General features: G+C 43.8%; 1 protein-coding gene across 2 annotated transcripts; it reads left to right on the forward strand.

Moving 5' to 3' along the window:
• The first annotated feature begins 69 nt into the window (after nt 1-69).
• On the forward strand, nt 70-13,006 carry LOC128198882 (proline-rich protein 36-like). 2 transcript variants are annotated; one of them, XM_052886355.1, is made up of 2 exons: nt 70-7,740; nt 9,814-13,006. In XM_052886355.1, exon 2 carries the CDS (start codon nt 9,850-9,852, stop codon nt 12,577-12,579), a length of 2,730 nt encoding a protein of 909 aa, XP_052742315.1. In that variant the 5' UTR covers nt 70-7,740; nt 9,814-9,849; the 3' UTR covers nt 12,580-13,006. The 2 variants fall into 2 exon arrangements, with proteins under 2 accessions (XP_052742315.1, XP_052742314.1); XM_052886354.1 differs by having other exon boundaries at nt 70-4,760.
• The last annotated feature ends 2,447 nt before the right edge of the window (nt 13,007-15,453 follow it).

Raw genomic sequence — 15,453 nt, forward strand, 5'->3', positions numbered from 1 at the left:
TACCTAATGGTAAGATGTCAGACCAAACGTGTATTCGTGTGAAAGTTGAAATTTCGTTTCCTTGCGGAGGCAGCGGTTCCTTCAGGCAGACACATACCATGCGCTGTCTGTCAACACAAGTACTTGTGTCAAAAGCTTGCCGGACACCACGCCACTACACCAATGCGCTACGGAGCCAGCGCCTAGCTCGGTGCACGGAGCAGAGTGGGCTGACCAGAACTACTCTAAACGTGTCCTTGTCACAGAAGCTGCAATCAGCCCCGTGTCTACAGATAGATATCACTGCACGGAGTCTGCGCCGTCGGCCCGGTGGTGACTTGTTCAGTTAGTACCTCAATTTAGGCAAGTAACCAGGTAATGCATTTTGAAGACAAAGGTTGGTATGTGGACACTTTAATTTTTTTTCTTATATTGGAAATTCAGAAAATGGCAGGGCATTGCATGAGGCAATGCCCTCCCATTTTTACCAGTAACTACAACAGAGTGGGCACAAGTTTTATACCAATTTATAAATCTCGATAGCTTTACAAGTTTTTAAAATGGTCGTACACTTCAGTTTTATACATTTTTTTACAGGAATGTATTTATTAGGGTTCCGAACGTACGTAGTACCTACATAAACGTAGCCCTTATTATATCATCATCATCATCATCATCATCATCATCATCATCATCATCATATCACTGGCGCACAATTTAATGTCTGTCTGTTTTCTCCGAATGTAGTTGTTGGTACACATATCAATTCTTGTGACCCAAACGCAGTGATGTAATACGTGATAGGTGAATTTGAATATGGGTAAGTTGGAAAGTTGAAAAAAAGTCGTGTGCCACATAAAATGAAAGGTCTTGATAAGAGGATTTAAAAAAAAAAATTGGAATAAAAAAAATTGCTTTCAAGTTATATAAACAAATAGTCGACAAATTATCATGGCAATTTTCTCCGAAACTACTGTATGTAAAATTTAAAAAAAATACAGAAATTAGCTTTTTACTTGAAGATTTTTAAAAACATTGAAACTCTGAATTTTTTTTGAAATAAAGGCCACTTTTGGGGGTAACATGGAAAATTATAAAATAAAATCAAACCGCATCGTGTGACATATCAAATGAATTATCTAGATAAGATGATTTCAAATATATTTTATAATTAAATATATATTTGGAGTTAGATCACAGGATAACTTGTACGAGTTCACGATCTGTGGAAATGATGGTAATGATCACTAATGTGGTAAATCTTTCAATATGTTGTGCCTACCATATACCATGCTTATTCTTATAAAACCTATCATCAAAATCAAAATTATTGTTAAGTTTTGTTTTTTTAGGTTTAGAGAATGAAAATTATATAATTAGGTACAACTTCCGGTCACTTTTCAACAACACGATAGATTACCAACGTTCGGAACACTCGGCACGCACTTGTCCGGCTTCTTCTACAAAATAAATAAAACAGTATTTGTAAAAATTGTATCATAATTCATTGGTACTTAGAGCCGTGATAGCCCAGTGGATATGATCTCCGCCTCCGATACCGGAGGGTGTGGGTTTGAACCGGTCCGCGGCATGCACCTCTTGAATTAATGCCAATTGATGTAAAAACAAAATATTCCATAATAACAGAGCAGTACCTTCAAATAAAACCTAAACTGAAGGAAATTACATACAATAAACAACTAAGAAGTTCAAAAAAATGTAAATTGTATGTACCGATCATAAATGGGTATGGTAAGAGAAGGCTGGAATATATTGTTCCAACAATCTTTAACGATTTTCCGGATGCGGTAAAGAATCTTCTAAAAGATACCAATATACTCACGAACGTACATAAGCGGAAACTAAAGAATTATTTTTTGGGACAGCCTGTGTAGCGTCGCAGCACCGGTTCACTCACACTTTTATTTAACTACCCTATTTGATTATTATCTTGGTATTTATCCTCTTCTGTTTGTTAATCTGTTTATTTATCCTCTTCTGTTTGTTAATAATGTTCTGTTTGTTCCTAAATATTGTATTATGCAATAATAACCAGTGCACAGTAAAACCAACTGTGGTTTGTGTTGCACTATGATTAGGCTTAAATTCAATGTGTTGTTTGTTGAATAATAAATAAAAATAATAATAATAAAATACATTCTTGAAATGCAAAAAAAATTAAATATCACGTGTCTCAAACGGTGAAGGAAAAACATCGTAAGGAAACCTGCATAACAGAGAATTTTCTTAATTCTCTGCGTGTGTGAAGTCTGCCGCATTGGACCAGCGTGGTTGACTTTTGGCCTAACTCTTCTCATTCTGAGAGGATACTCGAGCTCAGCAGTGAGCCGAATATGAGTTGATGACGATGACATTGATATTTTAATCTAAAAATTTTAAAAATATAGAAAAATAACAATTTAAAGATAATTAAATAAATCTAAAAAATGATGTGTGGTACCAAAATGGATAGCATGGCGTTTTGTATTCGCTGCACTAATCGGTGAGTGCGGGCCATAGTCGAGCACCAGACAGTGCATCGGCGTAAGTTAACTTTGATAATATGAAAGTCTCGCAAACCTTAAGTCGTACTCTATGTCGCACGCGGTATAAAATTTTTAGCTTGAAAACAAGTTCGGACGGAAAAAGAGTTCGAACCGAAGGTCACTGTCAGTAAGAACGACCAAGTTCTTAATTTCAGCCGTACGTTCTAGAACTTCGCCCCTAATACAAACTGGGGGAGCATTGTGAGTTTCTCGATACTTCTCCGAGTTCCAAGAATCTTGTATTTGGTCTTATTTGAGTTTCAGAGAAGTTGATTTGAATCAGCCCAGTCTGCAATGCTGTCCAAGTCTGCATTCATTGCAGTTATACCCTGTAAAACATTACCAGAGTTAAAAGATGTGTATATTTGTGTAGGTTTGTATACTGTTCATTATATCTGCCGTATAAATAGTGAACAAAAGAGGACCTAGAGTAGATCCTTGTGGTACACCGTTTGTAACAGGTTTGCGTGTCGAATTAACGCACAGCCCATTAGAGTCACGTAGCTGCACCAACTGTGACCGTTCCGACAGATAACTATCGAACCACTGCAAGGTTTTGGATTGTAAACCAGTGGCAGTACCACGGTATTCCCTAAAGCCAGATTGTCTATCAGGTAAGATGTTAATTGTTATGCCTTTCTACAATGCCAACTGTTTAGAACATAGATACAACCCTTTAAAATATCTTAGAAAGACAGGGAAGAAGACTGATGGGACGTAAGTCCGTAAGTGAAGTTACATTTGTTTTTTTGGAATTGGTCTAACTATAGCGGTTTTCCATTCATGCGGAAAGACATTTGTTGCAATGGAACGATTAACATGGAACGATTATTCCAGTTATAACGCATAAGGTTAAGGGCAAGGTTAACGAGATATGTTGAAATGAAAATCGGTTGAGCCGATTAAAAGTTGTGGGCATAAAAGTGGGGAAGAACAACCGAATGTCTGCAAATAACTCGAATGGGGTCTCAAATGAAAGCGCATTGAAAGAGAATATTGACGACTTGATCGAGAGTGTAATTAATAATTTCATGACCATGGGTTTTTTTAAATTTACAATTTTATGTTATTACACAAAAAGTGTTCTTTTATTTTAAAAAATAATGGAAATGTCGCCGTTAGAAAAGGCTCTTGGTATTATATCTTTTATTATTTAAATTACTTCAGATTCAAGACTGCTCGATACCTTTAGTTAACTTTTTGAATTATTTAATTCTTTCGAAAGATATCAAAACCATAAAAAATATGAGTAGGTACACAAGTTAGTTCTAGAAGTTAGTTCTAGTTGCTGCTCAAGAAACCTCTATACTCAGTGAGATTTACCTACTATCAGTGACAACGAAACAGAGAGACATCACAATTTATTAGTTGATCGAGTTAGTTGTCCCCCCACGCCCCCCCTGCCCGCTCTCGTCGCGGGTCGCAGGCGGAACTGGGTCGGCGGCGCAGGTACGAGTGGGTATCGGTTATTGATGTCAGCCGCCAGGTCGCTCATCTAATTACTCGACCATAGGCCACTTCGCCCCTCGCTCTGTTGCTGCAACTGTAATGCTAAACTAAACCTTATTACAAAATGAAGTTCTTTGCTGGTGAACTTTTACTATGTACTCATTGGACGATTGATGCTATCCGCCTGTGACCTTAACCTACTCATTTCAATTCCTCTATTATTGGGTTATAAATTAAAGAAGGTTCATATCGGCGTCGCTCCGTTGCGCGGCTACCATCGGTTATACATATTTAAGTTGTTAAGTAATCCAGTTATCAGTGAGTCACGAGCGGCGGACATCGGGCGCCGGCGGGAATGGCGGGCGGCGATGTCGATGCGTGTCGTGACAGCGCGTATCGATTGCGAGCACTTCCGCGTACCGAGCACGCCGCCCGCCCGCGCAGGCGCGCCGCCCGCCCGCGCCACTCGCCGCCGCCCTCCGCCCGGCTCGCGCGCCTCGCCGCCTCGCCGCCTCGCCGCGTACCTGTACGACGTTTGCGCGAGTGCACGCGTACCACGACTCCCGTGCCGAATTGTCGACTGCCCGCGATGTTGACTGACGGGACGTCGGCGGAGAGACGAGTCCGATCCTGAGCATCAGCCTCACGCACGAGTATGACATCGCATTGATCGTTAGCTGCGAGTCTGTGCCCGGGCGGCGGACTCAGCCCCGGGCGCGCGCCCCCCATGTGAGGCCGTGCTGGCCGCTGTCAGCGCGACTCCAGCTCGCGTCGGCACTCGGCAAGGTGAAGGGCGCCGTGCGGGCTCGTTCATCAGCTACCTAATGAGCAGTCTGCAATCAATCATTCCTTATCGACAATCAGAAATCATTGCTGAAACGTTGCAACAGTTGACCGGTTCACTCACTCACTCACTCGTTCACTCACCCAGTCAGAGCCTACACCCGAGCGAGACGACAACACGAATGCTAAAGCGGAGTGATGATTTAATCACCTTTCACCTGTCGGTTTAAATCACACTAATATTCTAGAGGCGAAAGTTTGTGTGTTAGTGTTTATCTAGGTATATTTGTTAATCCTTGTTGTAGCTACTGAACCGATTTGGTTGAAATTTAAAATTTAAATAGATTTGATCCTAGATTAATATATCTATTGCCATTTATCCCTACTTTTAAGATTAATTAAAAGTGCTTTCTTTGTGTGTATTTTTCATTATTTTCAGAATTCACAGTTCTTTTTTTCACTTGACTTGAAATAAGTGACAATAATATAATCTCAGAATACACAAAAACACCAGAAGCCACGTTTAGATGTCATTATATAGCGCGCAGTGTGTCCAAAAATTGTAGCAACATCCCGCACTCTTCGCACTTCCCACCCGCGTAATGTTGCTAGTACATGACGATTTTTCCCTATTTTGTGGTAAAAGTTTATAATGTTAGAAGGAAAACAATAAGTGTATAACTGTATAGTTCATCACATTAAATGTTAACTTATATGGTAAATTGACGGCCTCCGTAGCGCAGTGGTATGCGTGGTGGATTTAATGAGGGAGGTCCTGGGTTCGATCCCCGGCTGGGCCGATTGAGGTTTACTTAATTGGTCCAGGTCTAGCTGGTGGGAGGCTTCGGCCGTGGCTAGTTACCACCCTACCGACAAAGACTTACCGCCAAGCGATTTAGCGTTCCGGTACGATGTCGTGTAGAAACCGATAGGAGCGTGGATTTTCATCCTCCTCCTAACAAGTTAGCCCGCTTCCATCTTAGATTACATCATCACTTAACATCAGGTGAGATTGTAGTCAAGGGCTAACTTGTAAAGAATAAAAAAAAAAAAACAGTGGGACCGGTTTTTTAGTGATTGCTAAGAGTCAGCAAGAAAATGAACTCTTGCTTGGAAAATTAATATAATTATTATTTATTATACCTTTTTTGCAAAATTGAATGACAACCGCTTAATGTTACTGCCCAAATTTAATAAATTTATTTAGGTATTATAGGACCGATTTTTTTAAATAGATATTTTAGTATCGCTTATTAATCATAAAATAAAATATGCAGTAGAAATTTAATAATTAAGTGTCATATTACTATTTCACATGAAGGTAATCTGGTCAAAGCTGAAAAAGAAAAAGTACCTATCAAAATACTTATATTATAAGTATGTTATATTGCACTATCCGCTTTCCTTTCTTTAAAAATTTTATTTAAGGTTGTCTGGAGGAGATCGCTTTTAGCGATAAGACCGCCTTTGCGCATCTTACTTTTTTATTTTTATTTTCTCTTCTCTTTTTTGTATCTTATTTGTGTGCAATAAAGAATTAAAATAATAAATAAATAAATACTTGGACCTCACGAGATTACAGCCAGATTGTAAAATGTTGAGACAACTATTATTGTTTCGACAGTCCTTTCAGACAATGGTCTTATAGAGAAACGCTTGACCAACATCTTAAGCAGTATTCGCTTAACAGCTGGTTATAGGGTCGGATACAGAAAGCAGTGACTCTTGAGACGGCGCGAATTGCGAGGAGGTTGGACACGATGGAACCCTGACCACTGGTTGCTTGGGCACTCTGATGTCCCGCAGCGGGAGATTTTTTTTGTAAATTTTTAATAGTATTTTGTATTTTTTTAACATTTAAAAAAAATCAAGACAAGGACAAATAAATAATAGATATAATATGACGGTTATTATAATACTTATCAACTAACAAACTAAAGAAATACATATTTACAATAATAATTTTATATATTCCATATAATTATATAAAATTATTATTATAAATATGTATTTCAATCGTGTGCACAGTTATTATTATCTCGTCTTATTTCTCTAATCTTTATGTCTCTTAAAATTCATGTATAAATAAGGCCATATAATTGGTTTAATATCTTATAAGAATGTGTTTGAAGATAAAAATATTTTATTTAATCACTCCTCTTGCTCAAACAAACAAGCAAACAAGTAGGTACACAAAAAAACAAAAGACCAAAAAACGAAAACAAACATATGTGCAAACAAACACACAAACAGGTAAGAACGAACGAACTTATTATAATATAGTACGCCATTGTTATTTGTAAAATTTTAAAGCTTTAAGATTATTTTGCACTTTCTTTATCTGCGCTGATTACCGCAATTTTATTTCAACTTACTTGCCGGAACCTATGCCTACCTATTTAGTTGATTAATATTTTACTTAAATGATAAATCCTTGAATAGAAATTAAAAGTAGGGAAAATCAAAACCATTACATTGGCAACACTTACAAAATGGAGGCATCGGTTTCTGTGACAACGAAATTTACGTAAAATTATTCATTATTATATCATAACAATATTTATATGTGCTACTTACACATGAAATGGGATCCCATACAGTTTCTTTTTATTACCAACGGCATTTTTAATGGCTTCACTCCTTTGCGCTATCACCCCTTCTGGTGTTTTTCTGTATTAAAAACACCAGAAGGGGTGATAGCGCAAAGGAGTGAAGCCATTTAAACTACTCATTTTATGAGTTAGTACACTACCAAGCGATCGCTCTGTGTTTGTCGTGTTGTTTGACGTGCTTTACAGGTGACAAATTAAATTAAATTAAGCCGTCTTGTGCCATTTCTTCGTGTAAAAATGCCGTTGATAATAAAAAGAAACTGTATGGGATCACATTTCATGTTTAAGTAGCACATATAAATATTGTTATGATATAATAATGAATAATTTTACGTAAATTTCGTTGTCACAGAAACCGATGCCTCCATTTTGTAAGTGTTGCCAATGTAATGGTTTTGATTTTCCCTACTTTTAATTTCTATTCAAGGATTTATCATTTAAGTAAAATATTAATCAACTAAATAGGTAGGCATAGGTTCCGGCAAGTAAGTTTAAATAAAATTGCGGTAATCAGCGCAGATAAAGAAAGTGCAAAATAATCTTAAAGCTTTAAAATTTTACAAATAACAATGGCGTGCTATATTATAATAAGTTCGTTCGTTCTTACCTGTTTGTGTGTTTGTTTGCACATTTGTTTGTTTTCGTTTTTTGGTCTTTTGTTTTTTTGTGTACCTACTTGTTTGCTTGTTTGTTTGAGCAAGAGGAGTGATTAAATAAAATATTTTTATCTACAAACACATTCTTATAAGATATTAAACCAATTATATGGCCTTATTTATGCATGAATTTTAAGAGACATAAAGATTAGAGAAATAAGACGAGATAATAATAACTGTGCACGCGATTGAAATACATATTTATAATAATAATTTTATATAATTATATGGAATATATAAAATTATTAATGTAAATATGTATTTCTTTAGTTTGTTAGTTGATAAGTATTATAATAACCGTCATATTATATCTATTATTTATTTGTCCTTGTCTTGATTTTTTTTAAATGTTAAAAAAATACAAAATACTATTAAAAATTTATAAAAAAAATCTCCCGCTGCGGGACATCAGAGTGCCCAAGCAACCAGTGGTCAGGGTTCCATCGTGTCCAACCTCCTCGCAATTCGCGCCGTCTCAAGAGTCACTGCTTTCTGTATCCGACCCTATAACCAGCTGTTAAGCGAATACTGCTTAAGATGTTGGTCAAGCGTTTCTCTATAAGACCATTGTCTGAAAGGACTATCGAAACAATAACAGTTGTCTCAACATTTTACAATCTGGCTGTAATCTTGTGAGGTCCAAGTATTTTGATAGGTACTTTTTCTTTTTCAGCTTTGACCAGATTACCTTCATGTGAAATAGTAATATGAGACTTAATTATTAAATTTCTACTGCATATTTTATTTTATGATTAATAAGCGATACTAAAATATCTATTTAAAAAAATCGGTCCTATAATACCTAAATAAATTTATTAAATTTGGGCAGTAACATTAAGCGGTTGTCATTCAATTTTGGAAAAAAGGTATAATAAATAATAATTATATTAATTTTCCAAGCAAGAGTTCATTTTCTTGCTGCCTCTTAACAACCAACAAGTTTTTTTTTTTATACTTTACAAGTTAGCCCTTGACTACAATCTCACCTGATGGTAAGTGATGATGTAATCTAAGATGGAAGCGGGCTAACTTGTTAGGAGGAGGATGAAAATCCACGCTCCTATCGGTTTCTACATGACATCGTACCGGAACGCTAAATCGCTTGGCGGTACGTCTTTGTCGGTAGGGTGGTAACTAGCCACGGCTGAAGCCTCCCACCAGCTAGACCTGGACCAATTAAGTAAACCTCAATCGACTCAGCCACGGATCGAACCCAGGACCTCCCTCATTAAATCCACCGCGCATACCACTGCGCTACGGAGGCCGTTAATTTACCATATAAGTTAACATTTAATGTGATGAACTATACACTTATTGTTTTCCTTCTAACATTATAAACTTTTACCACAAAATAGGGAAAAATCGTCATGTACTAGCAACATTACCCGGGTGGGAAGTGCGAAGAGTGCGGGATGTTGCTACAATTTTTGGACACACTGCGCGCTATATAATGACATCTAAACGTGGCTTCTGGTGTTTTTCTGTATTCTGAGGCCATTATTTACATTTACCTACTTTATATTTTAATAAAAATTTTAATATTTTGCTGTTAAGTCAATAATAATATATCGAATATTTAAAATGTGACAATGACATGAAAAAAAAGTAAATTACCAAAAAGAAATAATATTAAAGAGGTTTTCTTTTTACAAATATAATAAGGAAAACAAGCTAACTTACCATAATAACTATACAAAATATCATGCCCACGTGGAATGGTGGCAAGACCTATGGTTCTATCTATATAATAGACGGTAGGTATCTAGTCGTGACGCGACGTGTGTGCAGGTGGCGCCCATGTGAGCGGGCGCCGGCGGCGGGCGCATGGCGGCCAGCGGCGCCGAGCGCCGGCCGCGCCGCGGGCCCGCGCCCATCGCCTCCTTCGACCACGACTACTCCGACGAGTCCAGCCCCGAGGGCAAGCTGCGCCAGCCGCTGCCCGCCGTGCGCGAGGACTCGCTGGCGCCGCCCGAGCAGCGCGCGCGCTCGCACTCCTCGCCCGCGCTCGCGCCGCGCATCGACATCTCGCGCGCCTCCAGCTCCAGCCACCACGACTCGCGCGACAGCTCGCCCGAGCTGGCGCTGTTCGCGGGCGCGGACGCGGGCGAGGACGTGGGCGAGGAGGCGGGCGCGCGCCTCGCGCTCGGCTTCCGCGAGGACGGCGCGCTCGACCTCCGCTCCTCCACTGAGGAGCTGGCCTTTCTGGAGGGCGCGCCCGGGCCCGCACCGCGCGCCGAGCAGCGCGCCGAGCCGCGCGTCGAGCCGCGCGCCGAGCCGCGCGCCGCGCCGCTCGAGCGCCGCCACTCGCGCAAGGACAGCCAGGGCTCGGAGGCGGCGCTGCTGGGCGTGTCGGGCCGCACCAGCCGCCTGTCGAGCGTGGGCTCACAGTGCTCGGCGCACTCGGCGCTGTCGGCGCTCGGCCGCCTGTCCGTGGCGTCGGGCGCCTCGCGCTCGCCTTCGCCGCACCGCATGCTGCTCGAGACGTCCTTCTGCGGGCCCAAGCCCATCGAGACCGACCCCGACGTGTGCGCCGCAGCCGTCGAGGAGCGTCTGCTGGAGCTGGCGCAGCTCGCCCCCGCACCCGCCCCCGCGCCCGCTCCTGTGCCCGCTCCCGTGCTCACGCCCGTGCCGGCTCCCGCTCCCGCGCCTGCGCCGCCCGTGGACGCGCGCGACCGGCGCGAGGTGCGCACCGAGGTGACGCTGGAGCGCGCGCGGCCGGCCAGCGCGCCGCGGCTCGCGTCGCCCGCCGCCCCCGCCGCCCCCGCCGCGCCCGCCGCGCCCGCCGCGCCCGACGACGACAAGCGGGCCAAGGAGAGCAGGAACCGCGCGCGCGCCGAGCAGCGCCGCGCCCGCATCGAGCCCGCGCCGCTGCACGCGCGCGGTGACGTAGTGCGCATCAGGCTCAAGCCGGATCACGAATACGACGACGACGACGACGACGGCGCCGACGAGCCCGCCGCCGACGCCGAGCCGGCGCGCAAGCCCGCCACGCTGGAGCTGGCCGCGCCCGCCGGCCCGCAGGCGCCGCGCCGGCCGCGCGACAGTCGCACGCCGTCGCCCGCCGGCGCGCCCGTGTCGCGCAAGTCCTCCTTCTGCTCGCTGTTCAAGTCGCGCGAGACGATCGCGTCGCCCGAGTCGCCGGGCGAGCTGCGTCGCAAGCGGAGCGTGGGCGAGGGGCGCGCGCGTAGCGGCAGCCGGGAGCGCGCCGCCGCCGCCGGCAAGATCAAGGGCTCCGTGCTGGCGCTGTTCAAGACGCCGCGCCGCGCGTCCCCGGCGGGCGGCTCGCGCGACGCGTCCCCCCCCGCGCAGCCGCCGCGGCCCTTCCCGCCGCCCGAGCGCGCGCCGCGGCTCAAGTACTACGAGGACGCGCACGACGGCGTCATCCACATCCCGCTGCGCACGCCGCCCGACGAGCCGCGCCCGCCCGAGCCCGAGCCCGCGTCCGCTCCCGCCGCCGCGCCCGCCGCCGCGCCTGCCCCGCTCGCTCGCGCCGTGTTGCCCGACGGCAGCGTCATCATTCCTCTGCGCTCGCCCACGGAGACGGCCGCGGGCACCGCCCCGGGCTCACCGGTCGCCGCCACGCGCTCCGCGCCCACTCCGGCCGCCGCCGCGCCCGCTCCGGCCGCCGCCGCGCCCGCTCCGGCCGCCGCCGCGCCGGCGGAGGTCTCGCCGGCGGAAGCTCCCACGGAGCCGCCCGCGGAGCCGCCCGTGGAGGCAGCCGCCGACGGACGAGCGGAACGGCCGCGCAGGGAGCGCCTGGTGTTCACGACTCACGTCGGCAGCGCGGAGCAGGTGTTCAGCACGCAGCTCAGCATCACCAAGACGCCGAGCGTCACCAGCGAGATGTCCGAGTCCACCCCGAGCTTCCCGGAGAGCGAGGAGCCGCGCGCCGAGTCGCGCGAGCCGAGTCCGGCGCCGGACGCGCGCGACTCGTCGGGCTCGGACGCCGGCTCGGACGCGCCGCGCGGCAGCGAGGCGGAGCGGCGCGGGCTCGTGGTGCAGGAGTCATTCGAGGAGCTGCCGTACGTGCCCACCACGCTGCCGCTGGAGCGCTCGCTGGCGCTGCCCATGGTGCCGGTGCGCGAGCGCGGCGGCGTGCGCGTGGCGGCGCTGCAGCGGCCGCGGGCGGCGCGCGGCGCGCTGGGCCCGCTGCCGCCGCCGCCCGCGCGCGCGCCGCCGCCGCCGGCCGAGCGCCTGCACATCCGCCTGCCGCGGCGCGCGCGGGCCGCGTCCGCCGCGTCCGCCGCGTCGCCCGCGCCCGCGCCGCGGCCGGAGCGCGCGCGCTCGCGCAGCGGCGGCGACGCGGGCGCGTGGGTGGACTTCTCCGAGGTGCCGGAGCGGCGCAAGCAGGCCAAGCGCATCCAGACGCTGCCGGCGGCGCGCGACGCCGTGCTGTTCAGCTACGTGCCGCCCGAGCGCTGCCGCTGCGAGTGCCACGCGCACGCGCCCGCGCCGCCCGACGACGAGCGGCCGCTGCTGGCGCCCGCGTGCTCCGCCGCGCAAGGCCCGCCCTTCACCGCCGACCTGGACCTGGAGCCGCTGGAGCCGCACTGACGCCGGCCGCTCGACGCGAGCTCGAACTTTGACGGCGTTGGAACATTATCTTCTACGACGCGTCTCGAAAGAGATGCCTATCATTTTTGAGATGTAAATTTACCCGTTAGATATACCCACTTACCTATATGAATTTATAGCGTCGTTTGTATTTCCGATATTCATCGTTGAGCCTTCTTTAGCTAATAAATATATTTGGAATGTTTATAGACTCGTTCGTTGTAAAGTTTCGTTACGCAATGTACCTGCCTGTACCTGCCTGTACCTGCGGTGCTGAGAGCTGTACCATACCCGCTCGCTGTGTACTGTGTACCTACTGTTTCCTAATGCAATAAATAACAATTAAGATTGTATGTACCAATGTTAAAGTACTTCTACAGTTTAGGTGAAAGTCTGAAATGTAAAGAATATAAATTTTTGCTTTCCATCTGATGGTTTTTATTTCCAAGCCTACCATTGCCCACTGCCCACGAGTAGGTCTCAGGTAGTGTTCTTAGAGATTAGAACCCTAATGTTGAGAAGTCAGAGTCTTTTTTAGGGCTCGGCGAATTGAAAGCCTTTTATAAAGACTCGAGTCGAAAAAAAGACTCGAGCCCTTTTTTAGACCCGAGCCCTATTTCAGGGCTTCATTTTTTGTAGTCGTACTTTAGACTGTGGTCTTCTGATAGACTAGCCTTTTTATTGGAACGAAGTTTACAGTAAATTGGCAGAAATCGCCATTTAATATTTTATGTTAGGTACTAATGTATTAGGTTATTTAGACATTTAAATTGTTTTTGTAAACACTCATTTTGTTTTCTATTGTTTTCTTCGACGGTCAGAGTACGTGCCTTATGTTTTGATTATATTATCTATGGCTTTGTTATTAGACGTTTTTGTTCGGCTCGGCACTGAGTCTCTATTTCTCATGATAAATACCTAAAATAATATTAGATTGTTATACAAGGGGCTAAAAACCCATTTTAAACGAGGTATTTTTAGGGCACAAGCCGTAAGGCGAGTGCCGCCTAAATAGAAACCGAGTTTATAATGGGTTTAGCCCCGCGTGTTACACAATACTTTTCACTACGATTGCGAGAAAATAAAATAACTCGGTACAGTATTCAATGTTTTATTTTATTTGAAAATTAAAATGTAGGTACAAAATGCTAATGCTATGTAACTTTGGATGTTTCGGGGAGATGCTTTTACCCGGTAACTTAATTTCCGACTACAGTGACGTTGAATAATGAGTATGAGGTAAACACTGAAATGCTTGTTTAGCCCCGCTGTGGAGTGGTAATATGACAATGTTTTTGAGCAAGAGTAGTTAAAATATAAATTATCTGTGATTTGGTCAAAAGGTATTTTATTTTGAAAATACCTATTTTGCATTTAGCATTTGAAATACAAAACGCAAACCTATTTGGTATTTTGCATTTCAAATAGTAAATCTGAAAAGTATTTTGCATTTTGTATTTAAATGATTTTTAAAACCATTTTGTACATCTCTGGTTAGAATAAAATAATATACTACGACTTTGCAGAACGTATCATCTTCTACAATAAATTAATTAAACAAATAAAAAAACCCGACTGCATAAAGTATAAAAAAACCGAAAAGAAAAAAAACAAGCTCAGTCCAGAAGTGTAGAAAGCAATTAGAAAAGAAACAGTCGGGTCCTTAGATATTGGATAGAATAATTTTCTTCTACATTATTTAATAGGTCCCGACTGTTTTCTAAATGCTTTCTACACTTCTGGACTGAACTTGTTTATTTTTTCCTTTCCAGTTTTTTCATACTTTATGCAGTCGGGTTTTTTTATTTGTTTAACTAATTTATTTATTTCACACTTTTTAGTTACGATAGATGGTTAATTTCGGATTTATTTATTACGTTTATTACAAAGTACGATAATTTATACGTCCTACCGAGGTTAAGCAAATATTCAAAAATTCTACGGAACGCTCGGTGGGCGAATCCGACTCGCACTTAGACGATTTTTATAATCAATATATTTAATTTAGTCTATTTTATAACTTCACTTAACAAACCTGCTCGCACCTTTAGTCATCCGCCTTGCATATATACTAACTAATAAATAACGTTTTTCTGATTGTAATTTTTTTTAAACATGGCCATGATATACCATTTTAAAATCCTCACAAAAAGTTCTTGAATTTGATATCCATATTGCAATATTAGAATAAAAATTTTTTTTCACCTCGAGTCTATAGCGTCTCACAGTCGTCTTGTTATTTTTTTTTTAGTTTCACCTATGTAAGAACACTTGGGTTATTGAGACAAATCTAACGATATCCTAATTACGTAAAGTACGTACTTACGTACGTTCAGTTTGGAAGATAAATAAATAAATATACTTAAACAATACACATCACTATTTAGCCCCAAAGTAAGCATACAGAGTAGCTTGTGTTATGGGTGCTAAGATAGTTGATATTATAATATTCATATACATTTATATACTACATATAAATACTTATATAATGTATAAATACACACAGACACTGGAAAACACCCATGCTCATCACACAAATATTTTCCAGTTGTGGGAATCGAACAGATATGAGGTAATAAAGAATATTACATACATACATACATACATACATACATACAAGATACGCGCGAAAAACATAACCCTTCTTGCAGTCGGGTAAAAAGTGTCGCGACAGCATATATCTATCTTCTATGTTTTTGCAGATATAGTACCTTTTGTACTTTAATAAATTATTTAAATCTGATACTAAGGTTTACGTCATTATTTACACAACTAAACTTAAATCTTTATCAAAATGAATTACATATATAATAATCAAGATACATTTATATAGGTAAGATTTGCCTTTTACAGTATGTTAATTAGTCATATAGA

Source organism: Bicyclus anynana, chromosome 16 (genome assembly GCF_947172395.1).
Source record: "Bicyclus anynana chromosome 16, ilBicAnyn1.1, whole genome shotgun sequence".
NCBI lineage: Eukaryota > Metazoa > Arthropoda > Insecta > Lepidoptera > Nymphalidae > Bicyclus > Bicyclus anynana.